Genomic DNA, 27,538 nt, shown 5'->3' with positions numbered 1-27,538 from the left:
CGGTTTGAAGAGTCAGCTCTCACAGCTGGGGAGTCGGACTTTAAGAAAAAAAAAAAAAAAAGAGAGAAACAAAAACAAAAGCGGTGCCGGGGGAGCGGCGGGAGCAGGCTGCGGGGCGCGGGCACTCACGGAGGGCGGTTGGGCGGCGGGTAACGGCCCGGCTCGCACCGCCGCCGCTCAGTCAGCGCCGCGCTGTGAGTCAGCGCTCCCCCCCTTCTCTCCTCCCGCCAGGCACAGCCGCGGGCCACGCAGCCCCGCGGGCGGCGGAGAAGCGGCCTCGTTGGCCGGAATTGCTCAACAGCCGCCCGCCGCGTGCGTCCCTCGAGCAGGATGTAACAGCTGTTTTATCTCCGGCAAGGTCGCTGTAATGACGCTATGTAAAAATAGTTACGAGGTGCTTGGGAGGGTTTGCTGTTGAAACGCGGCTGCTTCCCGCTCGGAGGTGAATGCTCGTCTTTGTGGACGTACAAGCCAGGAGGCGGAGGGGAGGAGAAAGGGGGGAAGGAGCGCTGTTTTGCCGTAGGACTCCGTGATTTCATCAGCCGCCAGCAGCGCTGCCCCGCAGCACGTGGCCCTGCAGCAGTACAACAAACACACGCGGTAGCGCAGCGCTGAGCAGCGCGTGGCTGTCCACGCGCGAACCGTCTCCCATCCCTTCCCTTCCCCCCCTCGGTTCTGCGGGCACCGGGCACCGGGAGAGCGAAGCGGAGCCGCTGGCGGGTCGCGTTTGTCTCGTCTCGGGAGGAAAATAAACTGTTGCTGCACCACGTGCTTGCCCGAGAGGGATGAGTCAAGCCGAGAGACTTTTTCTCTCTCTACAAGCGTGTGTCACAGCAACATCCACCGAGGGGCGAGGGGGGGGAACAGCCCGGTGTAAAAATAACCCCGAAAAGGACGCGCCTGCCCGGGGAGGGGGCGGCGGTGACACCGGAGGGGCCCTGCGGAGCCGGGCGGGGTGTGAGGCTCCTCGGAGGGCTCCGCACACACTCTCCTTTCTTCTCGGCGGAGGAGTGGGTGGTTCATCCGGCAGCAACAGGAGGAGGCGAGTCAAGGGCAGCTGTCAAAACCTCCCCCCTTTCGCTCGGCCCCTTCTCCTTCCAGTTTAACGATCAAACAAACGCCTGCTTGCCTGTCTGGAAGAAAGGCAGGCGGGCTGCCGAGTGAGTGAGTGTGTGTGTGTGTGTGCAGGAGCAGCAGCAGCGTGCCCCCCGGCCCTCCCTCCCTCTCGCCGCGCCTGGGAGGGGAGGGGAGAGGCGGCGGGAGGAGGGAGGAGGCAGCGCCGCGAGCGCGAGCGTAGCTCCGGGTGACTCTGTCTCAGTCACTGCGGGAAGGGGGAGGGCGGCCGCGCGCACCTTTCCCTCCCGTGCTTTCTCCCACTTCCACGAGGAAGGAACAAAGGCGAAGCGAGCCCGCGGCCGTCGGAAAGCCCCCAGAGAGGCGGAATCCCGCGGCTCCCTGACAGCAACGCGGCCCCGGGCCGGCCGCCTAGCCGCTCTTCTTCGCCGTCCTCCTCCTCGTCGCCGAGTTGAGAATCCGGGGAGCAGCGTCCCGCTTCGCCTCCCGGAGCGCGGCGGTCATCGCCGACACGATGAAAAGTAAAAAAGGTACGTGCGGGGCGCCGCTCAGACGCGGCGTGACAGCGAAGGCGGCGCGCTCTTCCCGCCCGCGTTCCCCGCAGGGCCGCAGTGGCCGTTGGCGCCGCGCGCGGCCGTTGCTCGGCGGTCGCTGTCCGCCCTCCCCGTCCCGCTGCCCCGGTGCGAGGTCGGCGCGCAGCCCCGCTCTTTGTCTGCGGCGCGGGGACCGGAACGCGATCGCTGCTAAACTGCCGCTTTCCCCTGCCCTCATAGTTCTGAAAAGAGGAGAAGAGTCGGAAAGTTTCCCTGCGCTTAGGGTTAAAAGGAGGAGGAAGACTGCTTCCCCCCCCACCCTCCCGCCGCAGCGGGTTTTCTTTGTGTGTGGGTGTACAGACTGCAAACTTTCAGCTGGCGGCCGTGCTTGAAGTGCTTTAAATCAGAGCGCGGTCGTAGCCGCGCGCAAGAAGTTCCCAACTTGCGCGTCCCTGCCGTTGTGAGGCGGCGGCGGAGCAGCTCCGCTCGCCGCCCCGGGGCCGTGCAGTTGTCTCGGGCTGTGCGGGCAGCCGAGCACAAAGGGACCCGGGGCACAAAGAACCAAGTTTCGGCGGTTCGCAGCCCTCGACCTCCCCCCCCCACTCCCCTGTGCAGTGATTTGAGGGCACGGTGCTGACTCCTCATGTCGCAGCCCTGAGGTAGGCTGCGATTCGTCCCCTCGTTTTAGGCACGGTGTGTTTTTCTCCTGTATGATTTCGCTGAATTAATTTAGCCCGGTTATTTTTAGGACATTCCTATGCTCCCTATTTGCACAGCAGTGGTGAGCTGGTTTCCTGTCTGCTGTTGCTTCCATTGTTCAGACCTCTCCCCGAGGGCAGCTGCTGGTTGCCGAAATACCAAACTCCCCACACTTTCGACTGTTGTTCTTGCCACCCCCCGAAATAAATGCGTGTGAAAAGTGCTGACGTCGTTTCTAGGTATGCATGTGTAGGTCTTTGTGCGAGCGAGCCGCTCCGAGGGCTGGAAGTTGTGGGCTGGAACAATGGGGACAATAGGAGGTGACGTGCCGGAGGGGCAGCTCCGCAAAGGGGCCGGGGGCTCTGCTGGCACCGAGCGGGAGGAGGGGAGAGGGACGGGGCTGTACGAAGAGTTGGGGCTGGGGCCTTTGTTGTGTTCTGCAAGGGGCCGCCCGGCGTCGGAACCTCGCTCAGAAGTTTCAAAGAATGACTTTGTTTCGGATTTCTTGCTCTCAGCCCTAGAGAAGTCCCGTTTAAAGAAGGAAAACAAACGTACAGCGTAGCCAAGCGTGGCTGCTTTAAGAGCGGTGGAGCTCAAGATGTGAAACGCGAAGGGAAGCAAACGAGCTGGTTCCTCAATTATGAAACGTACTCAAAGGAAAAGTTTTTTCTTTTCTTTTCTTTTTTTTTTTTTTACAGTGGAAATTCCCTCGTACATCCCTCATGCAGTTCGTGGTTACTTCTGAATAATTTTAAGTTGATTTATTTTTGTTGTTGGCTTTTAAATTCACATTAAACTTTAGTTAGCTTCCTTTTTTTTCCTTTTTTTTTTTTTTTTTTTTTTTTTTTTTCTTTCCCTTTTCGCTATCGGACTACCCCGAGGACTGCTCGGTGGATGGTTTCATTTGCAAATAATAAGCTGATAGCGATCGCACGGAACATACTCGGTTAGTTAATTACCTTTCGAATACACTCTTGCGAAGAGCCAGGCATATGCTCAAGTTGATACATGTGAGGAATCCTACAGAGCTTGGTTACGACAGGACCGGAGCCGTAGATGGGACCCGTCCTGTTTATCTGCCCTCATAACAATCCCGTTTAAATTCGCTCAACCCCGCCGGGTGGGGTGGGAGGCTTTCCAGAAGGTGATTGTTTTGTCTGCTGCCTCTCTGGAGGGCAGAGATTGTTTCTTGTGGTAACTTTGTCCTGTTTTGAATAACAATTGGCCTGTGCCACTTCCTCTGCGAAGCTCTTCCTCGACACAATGGGACGGTGGTGTTTTTTTTCCTAATAGCGCGAATTTGCTTAACTCCTGCTTCATCTTCCGAATACTTCGTCCTCCCCCTCGAGTGTTTCGACGTGCCTTCTTAAGGAGCAGTGGTCCATTCTGAAATCAGCTTTAGTTATCGCTGTTTTTCTCAAGTTGTATATCAGAGCTGTTGACGATCAGGTGCTGAGCCCAGGGTTATCCCTGGAAGCAGTCTGCTCTGCTGTTTCCAGGCGTCTCGGGGCCCTGACAGCATTCAGTATCCAACCAGCTATATATATGGCTGCAAGTGGGGAGCTGGGAGGATAAAGTAATGTGATAGGAAGAGATGGTGGTCGTGCAGCCCTTAGCCTGTCGCTGAAGCCCCTTGGTGGACACGTACTGCTCATCTGTGGGATGGTGGTGGGGATGGAGCCCTGGGGTGCTGGGCTCGTCCCCAGCCCTCTGCCGGCATGCCCAGGCTGCTTTGGCTTAGTCATGTGAAAGCAGCGTTTCTGTTTAGTTGAACGTGTTCGAGAGAAGGCAGAAAGTAACCTGACACTGGCTTGTTTTTAAGATGGAATGAATTAGTGGGTCAGCTGGGGCTGCTCGGCATGTCCACTAGTCTTTTTCGGGGTGTAAATAGCAGTAAGCCAACGGTCTGGCAGTGGATCCTGGCCAGAAACCTTTTCAGTTTGGCCCTGTTAAAACAGGAAACCAACAGCGAATAGCCTGATTACTAACAAGAAAGCAAAACAAAGCTGGGTTGTAATCAGCAGGAATGCTTTAATGAAAACAGAGCCTTGACAGCAACAACGTGGCTCCCGCTCTAGTAAAAAATATCAGCTGGGGCCGTGCGAGATTTCTCGCCAGGACTTCCTGTCGCCGCGCCGAGCGGAGCTATCTGCGCAAAGTTCAGAGGGCTGCTGCTCTATTTAAATGAGCTCATTTAAATGAGGAGAAGTTGTAACACACTGGGTTTCCTGCTCACCCTGACCTGCTCTGTGTCACTGACTTGCTCTGTCAATTCATATGACACGCCGAGTGAGCCGGCCAAAGGGCAGGCTCTGCGTTGACTCATTCCTTGCTAGGTAGGCTGTGGTTAGTCAGACGGCAACTTTTACTTTAGAAGTGCCATGGCAGAAGAACGGGTTTGCAAAACACAGAAGCGTTTTCACACTGCTGGCTTTTAGTGTTTTGCCACATATATATATATATATATATATTTTTTTTTTTCCCAGGTGAGAAAGAGCATCAGTTTTGAAACAAGTTTTGCTGCTGAGGCAGTTTTCTCAAATTCAGAGGCTCCGGTGGAGTGCTTCAGCTGTATTACTAGGTCCTGGGGAAGTTAGGCCAAGCGGGGCGGTGGTGTGTCTGGAGGACTTGTGTTATTCCATTTAAATATGGCTCACAGACTGTTAGACACCTAATTTTCTCACAGGAGTAGTTTCTTTGACTCTTTATTTCCAGCTTTCACTGTTTGCCTCTCCCTGTTTTCCAGAGTCCTGTCTTGCCTATTGCATTTAAAAACAAACAAAAAACCCAACCCACTGAAGTGCTTCAAGACTTCTAGTTTCTGACAAACAAGGGCAGCACACTTGAAAACATTGTCTGAATAATGAAGACTAGTTTTAGCTAGTTTTTAAATTCAGTTTGGGAGGTGTGAGTTGCTTTGCAGAGCCATCATGCTGTCTGTGCATGATCTTTGTTCCAAGAACTGCTACTTATGGCTCCAGAGGACCCCATTGTGCAAGACATGTTCTCAGGTTAGATTGCAAGCATGACAGCACTTTGCATGAAGCTATTACAAATAGAGAAGCGATTGCTCAGAATCATTTTAAAGCAAACTTGACATACTTTCTACATGAGTTAAGAACTTGTTTACATAATTTGGGATTTATCTCTTACAGGCCATTTAAATATTATCCTATTGTTCTTGTGCCATGACTGGATAATTTATGTGGCAAATCATCCCAGGAAAAGTTTGGTATGTCAGTTGGGTGTTTGACGGTTCCATAAATCAGCAGTTTAGAGAAGGAAAACAATACTAAGTGAATTACTGAAGTAACGATGCCAGACACTTTGCAGATTGATAGTTCTCCTGGGAATGCTTGCGTGTCAAAAATATGCATTGAGATCTGAGCAACTTAAACTGAATTTAAGGATATTGAAGCTTCTCATAAATAAGAGGAAGAAAGGGAACAATTTGCAGTATCAGCTTTGGCTACGGTTTGAAGGTATGGGGGGGAAATCCTACGCTCCATACTCTCTGGGAAGTAATGAGCAACAGTTGCACACACCCTTTTCTTTTTTTCTTATTGCTTTATATAGTTTATGCTTTCACATGCACATGTATTAAATTTCAGGGCTAACTCTTTCCTTAAACAGAATCTTTGAATTATGGGTAGTAGCCCACATAATTTTTTTTTTTACTTCTGACATTTAACTTGGCTTTTACTGTTCGTGTTTTTAATTTTGATGTCATAAATGAGCAAGTTCCTTTTTCCTTCCCCCACCCCCAACATGAAATACAAATTTCATGTTCATGGGAAGAGATTATGGGCTTCTTTTTCTTGACTTTTTTTTTTCTAGAAGACACTTCTGCAAGTCAGTATATTTTCACTTTAAATTAGTACTGTATTATGTTATAGTAGTTTGCATCCTCAGTGCCTTGTATCTTCTACAGAAGCAGGAAATTGTAGCCTTCCTAGTTGTTGACTATTAAATCTTTATTTATTTTTATTTACCTAACATAGCATCAAGTAGTGTGGTATATAGAAAGGGACAATTAATTGTGTTTTTTAAATGATTCTAATGATTCTCTAATACTGAAATGCAATTACATTTTAGAAGTCTATCACCTATCATGCTAGTATACTTATACATGAGTAAGGCACCTGGTTCTTACCTTATCCTGCACCTTTTACTAAGTAAATATCCACTTGAGAGTGAAGGCAGGCACAGTTTTCCCTTTTTTCTTTTCTTTCTCTGTAGATCCAAGATGAACTATTAATTTATAAAAATCTACAAGCTATCTCTCTCATGAGGGAAGCATCAGCATTTTAAGGGGTAATTAAGTAACCCATTGCTGGAGTTGGGTATATGGCTTCTCAGTTCTTGTCTGTTGGCTCTTTGCCCAGCCCCTGGTTATCCTTGAAGAGTGCTGAATGCATACATACCATGGCAAGCAAATTGGGCCAATATTGGCATTAGATAGAAGCTATCTGATAACAAGCAGTAGATAAAAGGTTGCTAGGGGAACAAAAAATGAGGGTTTACAGAGAATTCCCTTAGGAACAGCTCATTGGTGCTACTTTGTGTTCAACTGACAGTAAAGCTGCAGCTTGACCAGTTACAGGACAAATCCCCCATAAAGCAGGCTGTGCCACATTCATGGTAAAAGTGCTTACTATAAAACAAGTCTGAACCATGGAGTGCTGGAGCTAAGTAGTTTCCTGAGGTGGGAGGCTGATTGTACTTGTCCTCTTGTAATTGCAGGTGTAGTTGCAATATCAGGCAGTGAAACAGAAGATGATGACACTATGGATGTCCCACTGGATCTTTCCTCATCTGCTGGCTCGGGCAAACGGAGGAGACGTGGCAACCTACCCAAAGAGTCTGTGCAGATTCTTCGGGACTGGCTTTATGAGCACCGATACAATGCTTATCCTTCAGAGCAAGAAAAAGTGCTGTTATCCCGGCAAACACACCTTTCCACACTACAGGTATGCAAATAAAGCAGTTCTTTTTGTTTAGTTTAAAGGAACTGTTTTCTGATTTCTTTTTAATTTACCTGTAGTCTAGTCACTGATGTAATGTTTGCACTGCATGTGATGTTTTTGGTTTTTTTTTCCTTTTCTGTTTTTCTTTTTTTAATCATTACTTATTCCATTTCTGATGGCAGCTTTAAAGGAAAATTCAGATGAGTGGTGGGTTATGATGATCTTTGTTTACTGGGAATAAAATGACATATTCAAGAGAACAGACAGTTGTGAATTTGAACATGCATGCTAATTTTTTGCAGAATTGGGGCCCAAAAGACATAAAGTGTCAGTATGAGGTAATTTATTGTGAGGAGAAAGGATTCATTTGTCAACAGAAGCTTTATGGTGATAGATGCAGAGCTGAGCATATAACTGCCTCTAAAACTGCAACTTGAGGCCCATTCCCATAGAATGTGAACATCTATAATTACGTGTTTGGCGAGTTCCATTAAGATCAGTGAAACAACTGATAGATATAGATAGAGCTACTCAAGTGCGTTAGCATGGGTGTGATCAGGCTTTTATGTGGCTAGTTTTGGATTCCCACCCAGTAGCAGCTGCAAGGTCTCCCTGGTCTCATCATTCTTACCTTTTTTGATCATCTTTGGTGGGAGAACTGTGAGCAATTGCTTATTCCCACTTCATGGAAGGTGGCTGCAGGAAAGCTTATGCAAAACCTGGTTTTGAGAGATGCTAAATATAATGTTCCTGTTGGCTTCTGGGCTTTTTTTTTCTTCCCTGATTGATTCGTTAGTATAAAATCCACAATTGGCTGTAAAGTAGAATTCTCTTTGTGTAACACTGTAAAGAAAACCTTCTTCATGTAGTAAACATAAAGAAAAAAAAAAAGACGTTAAACTATAAACTATCGTGTATTGTCCAGGAAACTGGTTTGATATTTAAACAAGGACAAACTTAAGTGAGGTAATTCATGTTATGTCTGTCGACACAGTCAGTTGAACAAGGAAAATCAGTAACTATTTGTGGGAGGAGTGGCCCTCTTCAGAGAGAAAAGGTTTTCCTGTTGTTAATTAACCTAAGCACAGGGAACAATGGCTAATAGATTAATGTGTGTGCACAGGGTTAAAAGCTAAACCTCTGGGCTCAGGCTGGCCGACTTCAGATGTCCTGGGGCTTTCTGTAGAAGGAGCAGGAGCTGGGGGCAGAGAGAGGACAAGGGAAAAGGCCTTAGCCAGGCTTGTCAGAGCTTGTCCTGGAGTCTCTTTTGTTCGATTAAGGAAACTGCTTGGAGGGAGTCATCAATCTAACCCAACGACTCTAATGGCACATAGTTGGAAGTGGACGAAGGTAGAAATTAAGATCTTGTTGTATTCTCAGGTCTGCAACTGGTTTATCAACGCGCGCCGCAGGCTCTTACCTGATATGCTGAGGAAGGACGGCAAAGACCCAAACCAGTTCACCATCTCACGGCGGGGGACCAAGCTTCCTGAAGGCAGCATGATGGAGTCCTCCATGGGCACAAAGAACTTCCTTCCCTTGCTGGAGGAGAGCCCCTTCCTCCCCACCTCTGCCACGCTCAGCAAGACTGTGTCCTCTTCCAAGCCTGTGTCCCCGGGGTCTGTCCTGGCTCGGCCCTCGGTGATCTGCCACACGACTGTGACTGCGTTGAAAGATGCCCCTTTCCATTTTTGTCAGCCAGCTGATGTGGGCCAGACCACGGACCTGCAGCAGCCCCCGGCCAACGCCTTCACAGACAGCTCCCTCTCCTACCACGAGGATGCCTCTAAACTGGGACCTGGTGCGAATGCGCAAAGCGGGCTCTTTAACACTCCTCCTCCAACCCCACCAGACCTCAACCAGGATTTTAGTGGATTCCAGCTACTGGTGGATGTTGCACTCAAAAGGGCGGCAGAGATGGAGTTGCAGGCAAAACTCATGGCCTAAATCCCCTTCCTTCTCTTTCCCCATTTTGGTTGTTTTGGCTTTTTTTTTCCAGGCAGGGATCTAACAGCTGTGTGGTTATTGCCACCCACACAATATCAAAGGACTTAACTGCATTATTATTATTTTTTTTTTATTAATCTTATTTGCACAAGGGATTGCTGAAATGAAGCTTCCTGTCACTGAGATGGTCTTCAGTGGAATATGGTCATTCCAAGAATTATAAACTTTAAAGCTACTGTAGAAAGAAAGGATTGTGTGTTTTTTTTTGTTGTTGTTTTTTTTTTGTTGGTTTTTTTTTTTAATATTTTCTTTGTAGGTTTTTCATAATGTGATATGGTTCCCAAGATCATGTGATTTGTTTTTTTTTCTATCAGACTGTGCAATATCTAGTAATGATATAGAGTCTTCTTATCATTCCCATGTGGAACAGAATATACCGACACGCTGTCTAAAATAAATTTTCAATTTTTTTAACAATATGAACTTTGGATGATTATGCTTTTTTTCCCACAATGTAATAAAATATTTTCTTTAAAAATGGATGCATGAGGAGTATTCTGTTGCATACAAACTTTGCAGAAAACACAGCTTTACTCTCAAAATACACTGGAGTGAGAGAAATATTTTTGACCTTATACTGGCTTTGTTTGGTTTAGAGAGCTGCACTAGCAGCTGTTGTTAACCAGATGTTCAAAGGAATGCTGAAAAGTGGACCTGAAGTACCTGACTGTGTTCTGCTGTGTTGACCTTTTCAAAGAGGCCAAAGAGAGCAGTGTAGTCAGCTTGCACTAAATTTCGGGAGGGGTGTCTTAGGCCCCTCTCAGAGTTGGAGTATTCTGGCTCCTAGAAATACCTTAGGGCTTAGAGTAGGGGGCCATGGGGAGGTTTTTCTGAGGATGAAACAAAGAGGCCAGAAAAGGGTTGGGGTGAATATTTCTTTGTAAGTCGTTGTGGTACAGCTTCTAGAAGTCTTTAAAGACTAATTTTGATGGGGTCAGGAAGGGCAACACAACTTCTGATTTTCTTGGGCTAGCAATGGTAAGATTTTGGCTCTAAATCCAGTAGACTGTGAAACAGGAGAGTGTCAGGTTGAAAGCTGTGTTTTGGGAGCCGGATTATTTGTGATACTTCAAACACCAAATGGATAGGTGGCAAAGATATAGAAGAGATCTCTGCTGTATTTGTGTGTATTCTGGCCGGTGGAATTTTCTCAAAAGTTACTTTTCAGAGAAGGACTCTGTCTGTCAGAATGAATTACTACTAAAAAACACAAAGTTGCAGCTCACATTTCAACTTTTTTGGATGTCTGTCACCCACCCTCATCTTTCTAACAACAGTGAAACAGGAGACCCTCAGGGAGAAAAATCAGTTCTGGCTAATCCTTAAACCAGTTGTCTGCTTGGTGACTGGGGGAGGGTTTTGTGGAGCAGGAGGGCAGGCAGATGTAAGGGTATTCTTAGGAGTAGACACAGTGTGTGCTGTTTTGTTTTGTTTTTTTCTCTTTTTCCTTGTGGTTTTTCTTTTTGTAGGCAACAGAAAACTGTTTGTTCTCTGGAGTACTCTTTGAAATTTTGCTTGGTGTAGGACTTCTTTAAACCTTTAAAGTCAGTGTTAATACGTTCAAAGAAAAAAAAAAAAAATCACAGGGGCTTGCTCATGTGTGCATCAGCTTTGGTAACAATAGAAACAATGCAGGGTTGTTCTCATATGCTGTGCGATTATAGAATCAGGTTTTTAATTTGTACAATACATTTTCAGCTGAAATAAGGCTACCAATAAAATTGTTCTGAGCATAGCCAGGTGTGGCTGTGGGTTTTATCTTCAAGTAATAGCATACAAGTCTAGAAAAGAGACTTGAGTACTGTCCCTTTGTCTGGACATACTATTCTTCATGCTCCTAGGCTATTTTCCTTTGGGATACCTTGGCACTTTTTTATCTATTTAGAAGGAAGTTCTTCACTCAGAGGATGGTGACGCACTGGAACAGGTTGCCCAAGGAGGTTGTGGATGCCCCATCTCTGGATGCATTCAAGGCCAGGCTGGCTGTGGCTCTCGGCAGCCTGGTCTGGTGGTTGGCAACCCTGCATATGGTGGAGAAGTTGAAACTAGATGATCATTGTGGTCCTTTTCAACACAGGCCATTGTATGATTCTGTTTCTATGATCTACTTGGAATAGGCTTTTGTGTATGTATGAGGTCACTGTTGAGCAAAAAGTGGGGGAAGTTGAAGAAAATCTCCTTGTGGCATAGATGTTTGCTCTCAACGAATGCTAGGCACCCAGAAAGAAGTGTTGTTTTTGCTAAGAGGTTCATAAGATACTTTCTTGTCCACATAAGTGTTCTATTGCAACATTCCTTATGCCTGTACTTCAGGTGCTGCCCAAGAAAAAACGATCTCAGGCAAATGTTTTTTCCTTGTTTGAGTAGTTGGACTTATTTTTTTTCAAAGAAGGTTGCCAGTGTGCTGAGTGGTAGAGAAAATAAAATGTAGGGAATCGTATCATCAAAGGGTATCTCAGATCCTTGCTCTCCATTAATCTGCCCTTAAAATAAAAAAAAAAATGTCAACAAGTTTAGGAAAAAAAAGTTTTGCTTGCTGAGCTGATCAGTTCTGTAATTCCGCCAGAGCATCTGCAGTAATTAAATGAAGAGAGGAGGAGGAAGAAAACTTGCCATTCAGGTTAACAGTTTCCATTGAAAGTAAAAGCCTGTGGTCTCTGCTGTTGCCATTTGCCACTCTGCCACACAAGGTGACACTGGCCTAACAACCAGTGCCCTGCCCTTGTGATGAGCGCTGCGTTTCCATCATGCTGACACCTATCCATGAGACTTTACTTGTGACCAATTTTGCTTGAGGCTGATTATTGGCTGTGGGTTTGTTTTTTTTTTTTAATTATTATTTGGGTTAAGGCTACACCTAGAAGTTCAACTACAGCCATAAGCCAAAGGAGTAACACCTGGTGCACAGTGGAATGGCTTTCCCCTCTCTGCAGGTGTTGGTTTACTTGGAGGAATGAAAATGACTCACTGAGTATCCACTACAATAAAATCAAAGGCAGTTTCTGCTTATTGACACTTTGATTCAGACTGCTAAAGTTTGCCCTAATCTATTCTTTCAGAGCAAAAACTTGTAGTTAACTCCAGATAAAATTATCAAAGATACATTTCGGGCATCAGGCGGAGCCAGGGTCCAAAATGAGGAGGAGTCCCAGTGACTAACAAGTGCAAGGCTGCTCCTGCCAGCAACTCATCCCTGTGAGAACAAAGGGAAAGTTTATTTCTGGAAGCTTGTTTGGCTGTAGAATAGGAAAAAAAGAAGAAAGCAGTGAAAAGAAACAACGAGACAACATTTTGCTGCTCTTGCTGCAGCGACAAACCTAATTGTGAGGCAGCTGTCAAAACCCAAGCTCTGCCTGCATGCACCAACTGGGATTGGCTGCTAATGCAGGGCCAGCAGTGCTGTGCCGTGCCGTGCCATACGGAGAGCGTGCTGCTGGCCAGAGCCCGAGTGACCCAGGAGGAGCAACAAATATGAGACAGCTCGCCAGCAGACTTGTTTTCATGGCAGTTGCGTCTTGTAAACAACTTGTGGCAGCTGCACATGATAAATCCCAGTGCAAAGCAAGGATAATTACAATAGGACGGGATCTTGGGACTGGCAACTGTGTGTGTGAGTGCATGGGAGGGGGCATCCCTTGGGATGCTGGGGGGATGTGGCATCCCACACATTTACTGGCTTTTGCCATGAGGTCAGCGTCTGTAATGCACTCAAACAGCTGGGGCACTTGCAGTGGTGCATGTCAAGGTGTGTTTTTTCCAGCCGTTTTTCTTGTTAGCACTTGAGAGCCGCTCCCGCACTACTTCCTAACTCTTTTAAAGCTCATTTGGGTTTTCTGTTTTTTTCTTCCTCTTCTTGGCATATTGCGTTTGTCAACTTTCCCTGTGGCTTTTGCCAAGTAGGGATTATTGGCGCAGACACAGCTCTTGTTTGCTGCTCAGGACATGACTTTTTTTAAGTCTTGCTCAGCAGCTGCCAGAGACCTTACGTCTGTCCCGTTTCCCTGGGTTAGCCGGCTCTTCTCTGTGAGCTCCAGTGTTCAGACTAAAGGAAAAGAGCTTAGATGAGCCACTCACTCTAGCAAAGCGTCACTTTGAGCTGTTGCTATTCCAGACGTAGTAATTGCATCCACATGTGCTGTGTGCCATTTGGCGTCTGCTCTGCTGCCTGCCATGGCAATGAGTTCGAACACAGTCACAAGAAGCAGACCTGGCTACACTACAGAGTCAAAATTCAGACTGTCTTCTGTGTCCAAGTTTTGCACCCATCTCTGCCGACAGCTCATAGCCATGGCATGCACTTAGCAGTTTTGCTCACCTTTCCCTCTGTGGCTTCCCTTGCTCTACAATTCACATTCCTGAAGCTCTCTTGGCTCTGAGGAATGGGGTCTGTGACTACCACTGGCAGATCTCACGAGGCTGCACAGATTGCAGCCTGGGGCAGCTCCCCACAGCAAAGTAACCGCACACCCCTGGGCAGTGCTGCAATGTGTGATGTTAACCCCAGCTCCCACAGCTGGTGAGATATGAGTTGGTCACAACCACCTCCCAGCTCATCCCTGTTTCACTGGATAGCATGGTTTTGGCTGGAATTCATGTCAGTGTTGTACTTTCAGCTGCTTACATAAATGCATAACGAACCTACAGATGTGCACACAGGTAGCAGCACTTTGAAATGCTGATTTACAGGAAGGCAAGTGGTGGCTTGTGAGCATGGGCTGACTGTGTGCAGCTGGGCAGCTGGCAGTTTTCTGTCCCTGATTGTGTTTGGGCAGCTTCCTTTGGACCACAGAGCAAGGATAGGGCTGCTTCCCCTGCCTGAAGATGTGTAGTGGCATCGGCCTCATAAGGAAGAATTCTCACTTGTGCATTTACAAACTGCAAGTATTATGTTGTCAACTTCTGTCAAATTGTTTGGCAGAGAGAGCAGCTCAGCCCTGGTGCTGTGGGTTTTGCAGCACAAACTTATGTTTTCATGGCTTCCCTGAGTCTTTTCCCCTCTGTATTTTTGCTGTGCTGCTGGATAAACACTGCCCTGTTGATGTATATTACCCAAGCTTCTTTGTCAGTGGCATTTCATGGATTGGAAGGGTTCAGCTACTTTAGGAGAATGTTAGTCTCTGTCATTATTAAGTAAATAACTCCCAATTGTGAGACCCCTGACTACAAAAATCACTTGACTGGTTGTGGGAAGAATGTCATATCCACCACCTTCCATCTGTGTAGCTTGCCTTGGAAATAGGTCTGGATCACAGACACAGAACTGATGGTGAAGATCACAAGAGTTTTGTAATTCAAGCGAGTAAGCATTCAGTTGTTTTGCCAGAGCCTGTAATTTCACTTCCTTTTCCAGCCTGCAATGACCTTGTGCTCAATGTCTTACTTTGTTTCCTTCTGGGCTTGTGGTATCATTCCTTGTTTGAACTCTCCCTCTTCTTCTCTCTGCCTGTTAGACTGCTGAGTGCTTACATCATGCTGCATGTAGCCCCTTTAACTAGGTGAGAGATTATTTTGTCTGGTTTTGTGCTGTTGGAAAAGATCCCTGCTACCCCACTAAACTAACCACAACAACAAATCTCGCTCTGATGCAAATAGACCAGCTTCTGGTCATGAGAGTAAGCACATCTTCCCTGTGTAGCTAGATTTTTTTCCTAGCTTCTGCTTTCTGTGCTGTGACAGAGATGTGCCTAAAAGAGGAGCAGTGAGTAATAAAACTCAGAGGTATTTTTAAAAACCCTGATTTCAGGGGCTGACTTCAGTTTTGGCCTTTCTGGTTGCAGCACACTGTTTTGATGGACTACCCATACAAAGGCCTTCCCCTGCCAACCTCAACCAAGAGGTGAATTCAGGTTATCACATTAAACACTAGTTAGGCGCTTGCTGCTGTAACTCATTCTTCATGTTCAGTGCAGCTGGCTTGCGTTCAGCTGAGGTATTTTCAGTGAAATGCTGCCAACTTTCTGCAAAGGTTTCCTCAAAAGTTTTTCTTCCTTAGCTGGAGATACATGGAAAAACCTCCTGGAAATATTTCCGGTTAGTTTATAGGTTCACATCTGCATGTACTGTCTGCAGTAAAGCTACCACCTTGACTCACTTGTCCCTACACAAGCAGCTTCAGACAGTGCCATCTCCTTGTCTGCTGGCACTTGTTCCCACATTGGCTGCCTGGGCCCAGTGACTGTCCCTAACCTTCTGGAGGAAGGATGTGGAAGGCTTCTTTCCTTGCCTGGTCAGTGGCATGATAGATAAATGCTGAATCTTTAGGAGACGCCACCTGGCTTTGCTTCACTCCTGCTGTGTTTGGGAAACCTTGGGGCAGAGGGGAAGGGCCCAGTCACCCTCACAGCCAGTGCCATTCTCCATGCTCTCTTAGGTCATAGAATCATAGAATATCTTGTGCTGGAACGGACCTCATGCCCACCCAGTCTCATCCCGTGCTGTGGGCAGCGCTGCCCCCCAGCAGCTCAGCTGCCCAGGGCCCCATCCAACCTGGCCTTGAGTGCCTCCAGGGATACAATCTAAATCTCCCCTCTTATTTTAAAACCGTTCCCTCTTGTCCTATCATTGTTTGCCAATGTAAAAGTCAGTCCTCCTGTTTATAAGTCATCTTTGGGTATTGGAAGGCCATAATGAGGTTCCCCTTCCCCCCTCAGAGCCTTCTCTTCTCCAGGTTGAGCCAGACCAGCTGCCTCAGCCTTTCTTCATAGGAGAGATTCTCCAGATACAGTGCACTGAGCAGTATCCATGGCGGCCAGTGGTGGGCATGCCTCATTTTCTCTCCTGTTTATAGCCATATGCGACAGGTATTTCTGTTGTGAGGAATTTCCTTTCAACAGCAGTGATAGGCTCAGATTTCCTCCCTTGGGACTGACCAAGCAAGGTGGGCAGTGCAGCTCACTGTTACTCAGACTCTGCATCTGCCTCAGGAGTGACTCGCTTGTGACTCTGCCTAGGCAGGAAACGTGACCTCACTGGCTGCTTCATGATGCTTGCTCAGCCCAGAGGGAACTTGTCTTCAGACCCTCTGCTTCCCACAGATCTGCCTTTCATCCTTGCTTTGGCCTGGCCCTCATTCGCAAGGGAGACATACTGTTGTTGGGAAAGCCCTGGAAAAGAGACAAACCTTTCAGCTATGACTAAGGAAAACACACTCCAGAGCTCTGTGGTTTGTCTGAACTCACTTCCTTGGGAAACATCAGGTTTTGATCTTTAAAAAGTGGTATCTTAAAAGCCCACGTGTAAATCTTAACAGTTCCGGTGATAGCAGCGTAATCTGCCTTTGATCAAGAAAAGCAACAAAGCACAGATGTATCTGCTGCCCAAAGACTGCAGGAAATGTGCCCATGCTTGCACAAATGCACAGAGGAAGGGATGCTGGCAGGGCAGGGGGAAGATAATTTGCTGTTCTCCAAACCATCACAGAGACGGCAGTGTTCATATTTTGCCTCTACATCCCCGTGACTTTTGGCAGCTAGGGGAAATCTGCACATAGGTCTGTGAATCTGACAGCAAGAGACAAAACAATGTGTTTGAGAACCTTGAGCAGAGCCAGAGCTGCGATGGAGCTTGGCCTATGCAGAAAGTGGAGCAGTGCAGATGACTGTCAGGCATGGCTTCAATTCTGTGCAAATTGGGATTTTTCCTCATCCCTAGACTTGCAAAAAAATTTGCAAACCCTTCTGAGAGGCAGTTTGGGTTCAGCGTGGGAGTCCTTCCATGGCTGTGTTCACAACTGCTCTTTACACTGGCTATGGCAAACACTTTCCCTTGCCTTTATTATTTTTGTTGTGCAGGAGGAATGAAGTGACACTGGACTTTGGTACCTCACCTGATTCTCTTTACTTTGAATGCTAAGGGACCTGCAGGAAGCTGTCAGGAGAGCAGGGTGAGCTGTCTGTCACTCAGTTACTCCTTGGGCAGACGTGCCCAGCGAAGCTGGCAGGCTCCGCCTTGCTTTCAGAGCGGGCTCCAAGACTTTCTGTAAGCTGCAGGTGCTGTGCAGGTGCGGAATGTGGGGCAGTGCTATGGAAACTGGGTGCAGGTTTGTTGTGCTGGCTTTCTTTGTTGTTTTTTTTTCTTACCTCCGTGATAATTCTTAACCAGCCTGCAATCTCTGTTCTATGTACTTTACTACTCCTCGTGATTTACTGGGATAATCGAAAACTTAAAACAGAAGCCTGGCCCTGAACCTTTTCACTACAAGGAAAACAAGACCTTTGTCCCGTCGGCTGAGCTCAGAGCCTGCAGCATGGCTTACCCGCAAAGAGTCCTGAAATCAAAGTCACACTGATGGCAGTCATAACTGGATTTGTACTGAAGTGGGTGGAGATCAAGAGCTCCGATTGACATGAGCTCTCTCGTGTAACAGAGAGGAGGCTGGTGGAAGCCAGCCTGCAAATACCAGGATCGCCAATAACGTGCTGCCCGCGGCTCAAAGTACGGGCCGTGGTGAGCCGGGGCTGAAATATTAACCAGGCTTTGGGGCGGGAAGGCTCTGTAGTTGCCGCTGTGTATGTGTGTGGTGATGGGGCTGGAATAAGGAGCTGATTGAATGAACTACGGGCTTTGGGGAGGACTGATCATTTATGGAACTGAGAGCTGTAGTGGCAGGGGAAAAAAGGATCGCAAGGAGTTCTTTTTGCCCCACACCTCAGATGGTTTGGATCCGGGTAGTGTTTTGAGTCTGTATTTGTTTATTTTCTATTTCTATCGCTGGAGATGGAGAGGAGAGATAGGACAGGGCAGCAGTGGGAGTGTTGTAATCGTGTTACTGAGCCCAGCTGACACCAGGTGCAGGTAAACATCTCTGCTTGCCCAGATGGGTGACAGCCCATAAATCCTGGGAGCAGCCTGATGAAAAACAAGGCTTTTGCAACTGTGCCTTTGTACTTGGAAGGAGTTGTGTGTGCATGACTGATGGGTGACAGCATGGCCTCGGCCTGGCTGCTGGGGGACATGGCTGAGCCAGAAAGGGCCTGACCCTCATGGCTGTAAAACTGCTGTCTTCTTCCCAAGAGCCAACACCACCAGCATGCAGCATTTTCTGAAGCTTGGTGCAGGGCCAAAAGCCATTTCCCTACTCCCTGCCCATCCCATGTATGTGTGTATTATTAGTTTACCCACTGTGGGTCGCTCCCCAGCTGCCAATGCATGTCTGCATGTTATCAGTGCGTCTCTTCATGGATTGCATTACGTTAAGTTTAAAGAAGAGCATGTCCCTGTTTGAGGAAGAACAGTAGTGATCCACCCTGCTCCTGTTGAATCACTACGACACGGTAAGGGCCTGGAGCATGGCAGGGCTCTGTTGTGTTGTCCTGTGTTGCAGCTGAGGTAAAGTGTTGGATTTGGGCTTTGTATCATAAGACTGGTTTCTGGTCAGGATGATGGAATTTTAGAGACAAGACTTTGCCTTCACATCTCCTTGTGAAGTCTGGGTAAAAGGAAAAATGTGCTTGTTTATGATGCTTTAAAACACACGACTCATTTTCAAAGATGAGCAATGAGACCATAGCAAGTAGATCTAGAACAGACCACAGCAGTTAATTCTGGTGCAGGGCTCTGTCTTGGATTGTAAACTCTGTGAGATGCAAACATCAACATTCGCATGATGTTTAGCCTGCACAACACAGCATCTCCAACCAGGCTTTCAGATCACTCTACAGGAATGCTTATCTCACTGAATGCCTTCTTGTGACAGTCACATTTTACAACAGCCATGCACATGGGTGACCAGCATTGCAGGCAGTGTCTGTGTGGCATTGGAGCCAGTACGCACCAGTGCAGCTGAGGCTGTGCCAAGCCCCTGCTTTGCCATGCTTGCTTTACAGTGGTTGGAACCCTTTTGGGTGCTGTGAATACTCATCTCAGTCATGGAATCACAGAATGGTTTGGATTGGAAGGGACCTCAAAGCCCATCCAGTCCCACCCCATGCCATGGGCAGGGCTGCCACCCAGCAGCTCAGCTGCCCAAGGCCCCATCCAACCTGGCCTTGAGTGCCTGCAGGGATGGGGCACCACAGCTTCTCTGAGCAAATCAGCTTCTTGGAAGGAGTAACGTGAGAAGAGTAAAAGTAAGTTCATTGCTGTGTGACCAGTCAGCAGATGCGCAAAGGATTTTGTATTGAAAAGGCAAAAAGAAAAAAAAAAAACACATTAAAATTACCATTGCCATGCTGCCCTCTGGGTTTACACAAATGCGGTGCAGGGAAGAATTAGGCTTTTGCAGTTTCATGTTTCCTTGACCTTTTGAGAGAAGAATGAAAAATCTGATCCAACTGCTGCTCCCTGTTACAATGCTGAAAGAGCAACGCAAACTTAATGTGCTGACTCCCGAGGAGCAGAATTTCAACTTGCCTATTGAAAAACCTGGGAGAGAACTGAGGTCTGTAGAGATCTGAATAAAGCTGGATAATCTGAATGCCAAACCTCTCTCCCAGGTGGGTGCAATTACTGGTGCCAGAGCAGATTCCTTCACCCTGCTCCAGTGGTGACTGGCTTAAGATAAGAGCAAGGCAGGGAGAAAACACACAGCTCCTCTGGTGCAATGTCTCCCTGCTGCACAATGGGCAGCACCTCCCCTGTGCTGCAGCTGTTGCAGCTGGGTGCTGTAGCTGTGTCGTGCTTGCACTCGCATTGCCCTCACTTGGTGCTTGGGAAACTCTCATACCATTAATGGTAAGCTCACATGTTCTGCTTGACATGAAAATGTTTCCAGAAAAATCATTTCAGACTATTGCTGTATTGGCTGATGCAACTGTTGACAAACAAAATCTGCATGGATTGTGTTCTAATGGCAGGCTTTGCATGCTTCAACAGGTTTGCTTTGCTTTGGCTCAGTTTCCTGGTTTTATTTTCATCCTACCAGCTTGCTGAGGGCAAGCACAGAGGATGGATTGCTTCTTACCGAGTCTCAGCGCTGCCTGGGAGATGCTGGTGGACGCCAATCACTGCAGTGAAATGCTGCATAGCAATACACACGCAGCTTTTTTCCCTTTTAGAGATGAGCACGTGTCAATTGAACAAAGGGTAGAAGTGAGGGAGTACACCGCAATTTGCAAACGTGTGGCTGGCTTCCCAGTTCCCTGCGCATTCCCTCAGCCAGACTGCAGTCGTCATGATGCTATTGCCAGGAAATATGTAAACAAAAGGGAACTCTCCCTCTCAGCTGAAGCATTAGGTTGGTTGTGCAACAAGCCACTCAGATTGATCCATGCTACCTAGTTATCAAAGGTGCTATTTGTTATATGTATAGGCATACAGCACTGTTGACAAAGATCACTTGTTATTATATCTTTTTAAATCACTGTATTTATTGTGTGATTAGTCAGAGCATTAGGACCCTTTCACACATGATTGTGATTCAAAATTCAGGTGCTCAGGCATTGCTCTTCTGGAGTCACTTGGAGATTGGCAAGCAGGCATTTTTCCATGGAAATAACTGATCTTTATGTCTCAGCCAAATTACACAACTGACAGTTAATGCTGGGGTGAATTCTCCTTTCTTTTCTAACACTGCAAATTCAACTGTGTGAACTTCACGGGGAAGATGTGATTTTGCCAGGACTATCTACAAGTTGAAGAAGTCTCCGTACTGTTTTTTTGTTGTTGTTGTTTTTGTTTTTTTTTTTTTTTGTTCTTTGTTTCTTTTTTTTTTCCCAGATGATAGGAAAGTTTTCTTCCAAAGGCAAGCAAAACAATGAGCACAGTAAGTTATTACCACAAACACTTATTCCCCCGCCCCCTTAAAAAAGAAAAAATGGACACCCTAGGAGATGACAAATAGCATAGCCCAGCTCAGTGTTTGCTATACATTGGCATCTCAATGCTACACACTTTTTTACACAACAAAAGAAGGAACAATTACCGTTCTTGTTCAAGGACCACAGCAATCCAGTGCTGAACATGCAACATGCACTTGTGAAGCAATTCCAAGTGGCAGTTTTGAGCACTGATAGCCAATACAACAGGAAAAATAAGCCACACTGTATTAAGGATTTGTCTTTGATAGTCCTTTCGGTACAGCTAAGAGCTAGAGATAGCTGGTAGGCTTGGCATCCCCATGGGGATGCAGGATAGTTGCATGGAGAGGAGTTGCCTTTTAGTGGCTCACATCTGTGATCCGTTCTGTCCTCCAACCCCAGCTGTGAGCCTCAGCATGCAGCTGTCTGCATTTGCAACATAGAAAGATCTTTGCTGTCAGAGTGATGGCACACTGGAACAGCCTGTCCAGAGAGGTTGTGGACCTCTTTCTCTGAAGGTATTCAAGACCTGTCTCACGCCTTCCTATGTGACCTTGCCTCCTATGAGATCCTGCTTTAGCAGGGGGTTGGACTTGATCTCTAGAGGTCCCTTCCAAACCCTACAATTCTGTGTGATTCTGTAATGTCTCACCCCCATGAAACACCTGACAGACAGAAACATCCTTCTCACTGCCCTACTGCTTTTCCCCTTAGCTCTGAACAAAGACTCTCCCGTTCCATGAAGCTTTGGCAGCTATAAAACATCACAGAGCAGCAGCTTCCCAGGGATGCTCTGGGACTGAGCAACCTCTGGATTTCCCAGCGGTGCTGAAGAACTCCAACATTTCTCTGCTTTGAATAGAGCTGGCAAAATCCATAATTGCTTCCATTCTGCTTGGCTGGAAAATAGCAAAATCCAGGCACACTGCCATAGGACTGCTGGGTGCAGAGTGGGTATGACAGAGGGCTCTGCACCAAGGCTTACCCAACAGAAGTGAAGGCATCCCACAGCTCGGCCTGGCTTTTGTGTATCTTTTAATATATATATATATATATATTTTTTTTTCCTATTGTGTGGTTTTTTTTTTTTCTTTCCCTTAAGTGTAGCAGCAGCAGTGAGGTGATGACTTACCTGCTGCAGCTTGGGAGATAGCAATCTGAAAGGGATGGTTGTCACACAATGCCCAAGCAGAACTTTTCTGGCCCAAATTTCTCTGATTATGTTGTTACCTGATCAGTGAAGAGAACCATGAAAAACACAATTACCAGGAAGCACTGCTCCTTTCCTCGTCTCTTTGTCTTGCTGCAGACTGGGCACGTGACTCTCAGAGAAATAGAAGAGCTGCCATTTTCATTCATGTGACCCAAAGGGGTGCTGCATGCCAGTCACACCTAAGTGTGGGAAAGCTCAGCCACTGGCTGACAAACCTGAACACATCATGTTTGCAGCTGGCATTTAGATGTATCTGGTGGACCAGAGCATGGCATGAAGAACTGGAAAACCCCCATCCTGAAGACGGCACACGGAAGGGAGGATAAAGGTTTGAATGAGCTTGGTGTGGTGGGACAGAAAATTTTTGGCCATTGATACAGTATCAGACTAGAGGGAAAGGGGACAAGCAATTTCTAACTGTGGGTGTTGATGCCAAACTTCCTCAGTGCAAGCCCATGTGTGCATCCTGGGCTGCACGGGATGACCTGGCTGTGTCTTCAGGGGATGCACAAGAGGGAAGGGGAACCTCACCAGGGGAACAAAGGATAGTGTCCTAAGTGGACTGAGTCATAACTTCCCTGATGGACTGAAGGAGAACTTTTCCAATGGACTGAGGGAGAACCTTCTCTACTGACTGCCACTCCAAAGCCCTATTTGAAGTATACACCAAAGACTACAATGACAAATGCCAACGAGTGACCAACATTTGTATCATGAATTGCAATCAAAAAGAACTGGCTCCAAGTCAGCGCAGACTCCCAGTGAACTTGATGGGTAAGCATGCTTCAAAGTGATGGTTAAAATGTATTGTTTGCCTATTGCATACTGCAAATATAAGTATCCAAAACAGGCGAGAACAGACTTTGGCAAGCAAACTGATAACAAGCCATGCTCTTGAGGAAGGCTGATGATTTGGAGGGAACATTGAGCTGGAAGGGAATGCTGAATATAAATAAGAATCAAGTTTACTTTAAGCAGCACAAATGGCAGGGCTGTGAGCCACGGCTCAGACTTTATCATTCTTCTGCTGAGGGAATAGTTTGAAGCATATTTGCTGTTTTACACTCTGATGTGTTCTCATTGCAGGAAAATATCAGCCACTGCAGAAACGTCTTTAAATATTTAAGCATGTTTTGGCCATCTCTGGTTTGTCAGTTTATGAGTGACCAGGGAGGACGTAAGTCCAGCAGAGGAAAGGAAATCCCACCGTTAGGTCTTGGTGGCTGTCAAACTGTAAGAAGTTTCCCTGCCTCTAGAACATAAATCTTCCTGATTTCTCTGTGCTGAGGGTGTAATAGTAGATAAATGGTACATGGTACAACTCTGGTGTGCAGTTCGTGTAAACTGTTGGGCTTATAAACTGAAATGTGTTAAATCTGTTACACAACATCATCCAGAAAATAGAATACAGTCATAGAATCGTAGAATCATTAAGGTTGGAAAAGACCGCAAAGATCATCATGTCCAACTATCCATCTACCACCAAAATTGCACACTAGCCCATGTCCCTCAGTATTACATCCACACAGCTCTTGAACACCTCTAGGGGCAGTGACTCCACCACTTCCCTGGGCAGCCTGTGCCACTCCCTCACCACTCTTTCTGAGAAGAAATTTCTCCTAATATCCAACCTGAACCTCCCCTTGTACAACTTGAGGCCATTCACTTTCATCCATTGCTGTCACCTGGGAGCAGAGGCTGATCCCCAACTTGCCACAACCTCCTTTTAGGCTGTTGTAGAGAGCAACAAGGTCTCTACATCCCTATGTCTCCTCCAGATTAAACAATCCCAGTTCAAGATTTGATGGCTGTCATGATTTCCCAGACTGGGAGAAACCCTGCCTGCAGGCAGGGCCCTGGCGAAGGGAAGCTACCACTGCTGGGCCCTGCTCAGTGCTATCTTGGAAAGAAGCACATGGGATAGTGTGTGCTGAAATGCACAGTGCTGCTCAGTGCTCAGTGCTCAGTGCTGCCACCAGCCCAGCCCCTGACACTTCTGTGGGGTCTGGCTCCATGTAGAAGTGCCTGTGAGGGTTCAGGGGATCCAGGAAGGTATCACAGAGGGGTTTGCTCCAGTGAGAAGTTCTGCAAGTGGTTGGCTCTGTGGAATCAGTCTCAAGCAACGGTTGTTTAAGAGAAACACGCTGCTGGTCATGCTTTTATCCTGGACCACATCAAGCGAAGCATTCTGGTGGTTCTGGAAGAGTGAATTTACATTGAAAACCCACAGCTCTTACAAGCAGTGCATTAATTATTTTATTAATTTGCTCTTTTTACATTATGGGAAACATTCATCTATTTACATTTTCCTGTCCACACACCCATCTAGGTAGATAATCCTATGGAAATCCAAATCGTTATGCCATAAAACCACTCTCCTCTGTCTAAAGGCTTTCAATTTTTTTTTGCCATTTGTTTCATATTAGAAACATTTTCAAAATAACATTTGGGAATGCAGGTAGGCCATCAAATTACATCCCGATTACTTAAAACACGCTTTTGACCTTTTTCTTTAAAAGAACAAAACCAAAAAACAAAACCAAAATGAAAAGCCCCAAAAACTTCACAAAGATTCTGTTCAAATTAAAGTGATAGTGCACATAAAAGCATTAAGGGAACATGAATAAATAAACTGAACTATATTACAAATAAATTATTTCTATTTACCTTTTCAAATATTAAAAATCTTTAATCCATTTCTTCATCTTTCTTTACAAAAAAAGATTATGAGAATTTCATGGAAACATCTGCAAAAAATATAATAAATACTGATTTTTTTTCTTTTTCTTTTTTTTTTTTAACTTCTGAAGCAGGAGACAAAAGCAATCTTTTCTAAAATTTCTCCCAAGCCAAAAAAAAGAAGGAAAGAAAGAGAGAGAGAAAGAAAGACCTTAGTACCAAAGTGAAATAACATAGGAATTCTGAATATACACCGGGCAGGTTAGACTGAAACAAGTAGTTACAAATTGTACTAAAACAGATGATACAGCAAATATACTAGTCAGTACTAATATTGGTGTCAGTAAGTCAGTAAATGAGTCAAGTGGTTAACTAGTGGCATTCTAGGGGCAGAAGTATTATCTTCTATATTTACTGGTCTTGGGCGTATTCTTAAAACTTTGCTAAAAAACAAAGCAAACATTATAATTCTCTCCCTGGAGCCAAATGTGCTAACAGGCATTCACCTAAGAATAGATTCATTTAAAATATATATGAAAATATTCTGTGATATACAAATACAATAATTCATCACATACAAGACTAGCCAGTTTTCCCTTCTCTGCTTTCTAAGGGGGGCTTTTGCTAGATAGGAATTTCTGTAGCCACTTGTCAACCAAAATCTTAACTCATCTTTCATAAAACATCCATGAAACTAAATAATCTGAGACATGGCTGTGAATGCAGACTCTCACCTGAATACAGCTTTGTATACTTCGGTACAAATGAGTTCCAAAAAATTAATGCTTAACGTGACGATATGCTCAAAGTGGCAGTTGGCACTATTACATACTGCAAACACGGTGTTATTTCATTACTGCTCAAAGTCAGATGGAGTGTTTCAAAACTAGCAAACACACAGGTATTTGGGTGCTGAGAGGGTCAAGCCTTTCCAAGCTCCTATAACACAAAGCACTCTAGGGTTACACTGGATTTCCAATTACTCTAGTTAAAAGTCTTTTATATATTAAATTATTAGCCCTTATCTTGTAAACCACAGCAGTAAGTAGTTGTGCCCTGTTTATAAAGACATAGCTCAGATATCAATGGCTTTGAGAGGTAGCAAATTCTCTAGTGGTTTTAGTATGCTTTCGTGAAAATACCTGGTGCCAGAACCTATTACCTCTCTTATTTTCTTCAATAAAATTAAATTAGCACCTGGCTATGATGTCATAGGAAAAGAAGCTGTCTGGCATGACCTCAAAGAATACTTTTAGCAAGAGCTTTGCTCGTCGATGACAATTTTCAGTGCTCTGAAGCGCAAGTGGCAGAATGATGCCAGCACTATGGTGAGACCTGGTCAGGCCAGCCCAGCTGTTACAGTGAAGGGCACAGGCAGCCCGCACTGGTCTGGGGCCACCGTGCACACCATGTTGCACCACCAGGGCAGCTGTCCCTAGGCCTATCCCCAGCGGGAGTGGAGAGCCACCACCTTCCTTCGTGGGTTCCCTCATGGAGGCAAAGATAGTGCAGGGTCATGAGAAGTTTGCTCCTGGGACCCTGGGCACAGTTGCACTGGCCAAACCCTCTGTTACCAGCAGAAAGCAGGGAGGCACGAGTCGCACCCAGCCACCCACCCACATGTGTGCCCAATGTGCTGTGTGCAGCTTGCCTGGCTTTCCTGCTGTTGGCACAAGGCCTTCCTGGGGTGGTGTGCCCAGCGCCTGACCGCCAGTATGCAGGAGCAGCAGCCCCTGCCTGGGCTGGAGGAGGCCAGGCTGAGAGCCTCGCTCCTCTCCAGCCCTATTGTCTATGATTTACCCCCAGTATTAATGGACTACTTGGGATGCATATTTTTTGTGACTGTGAAACAATGGCAGAAGCAGGGGAAGGAAGGCTTGTCATGGAACAAAATTAAGTTCATACCGATCCCATAACTTGTGAAAAATACTTTATTGTTCTTGGTCAGGTGGTACTTTATACTATCAGGAGGAGACTGTTTTAGAACCTTACACCTAGGTATGGACTGCATGGTGAGGAGCAGTCTGCACTGTAGCATAAACTGGCTGTGGATAATGCAACGCCTCGCCTAGAAGAGCACGGCAGGCTCCGCGTACAACTGGCTGACAGGTGTTGGTGTGTGGCTGTGTGTATGTGTGAGATGGGATCATCCCACCAAGAGTAAGACATCAATGAAACAAGTTTTTTTTTTTTTTTTTTTTTTTTTTTTTTTTTTTAACCAATATAATCCATACAATACAATACAAGAGGAATTGACAATACAGTACAATTTTAAAAATTCTTAATACTTGGACAAGAAAATCCTTCTTTTATATTATCTTCAACTGTCCTTGCTTCTTATTTCCTTCCTTTTCACTCTTTTATTGCCTTTCAAAATAGATTATTTCCCTGGAAGATCGAATTTACAATCTTCTGCTGATTGAAATGTTTAAGTAGTGATTGATGAAATAAAAATGAGGCAGTTTGTGCAGCTGTGAGTGTGCAGGCATCTTTCCTTGGGATCTTTCTATCCCTCACCATCCCATCTGCGGGATACGCTTTCATTTCTCACCCCCAGGTCTGTGTTTTTACCCTCCTCCCCGCTCCCACCCCAACTGCTCTCCCCCCGTGGTGACTCCTTAAAATCAGGTG

General features: G+C 46.3%; 1 protein-coding gene across 1 annotated transcript; it reads left to right on the top strand.

Moving 5' to 3' along the window:
- Positions 1-1,286: 1,286 nt before the first annotated feature.
- TGIF1 (TGFB induced factor homeobox 1) lies at positions 1,287-9,587 on the top strand. Its single transcript, XM_042870198.1, has 3 exons — positions 1,287-1,604; positions 7,050-7,276; positions 8,654-9,587. Exons 1-3 carry the CDS (start codon positions 1,589-1,591, stop codon positions 9,218-9,220), a joined length of 810 nt encoding a protein of 269 aa, XP_042726132.1. The 5' UTR covers positions 1,287-1,588; the 3' UTR covers positions 9,221-9,587.
- The last annotated feature ends 17,951 nt before the right edge of the window (positions 9,588-27,538 follow it).

The sequence above is a fragment of the Lagopus leucura genome, unplaced genomic scaffold (genome assembly GCF_019238085.1).
Source record: "Lagopus leucura isolate 7727_CA_CO unplaced genomic scaffold, USGS_WTPT01 Super-Scaffold_100002, whole genome shotgun sequence".
Lineage (NCBI taxonomy): Eukaryota > Metazoa > Chordata > Aves > Galliformes > Phasianidae > Lagopus > Lagopus leucura.
Note: the sequence above shows the minus strand (reverse complement) of the source record. Positions and strands in the feature narration are given on the sequence as shown.

Coding starts and splice junctions, on each gene's coding strand:
- TGIF1 (XM_042870198.1), top strand. Junction 7,277..8,653: donor CACACCTTTCCACACTACAG/GTATGCAAATAA, acceptor TTGTATTCTCAG/GTCTGCAACTGGTTTATCAA.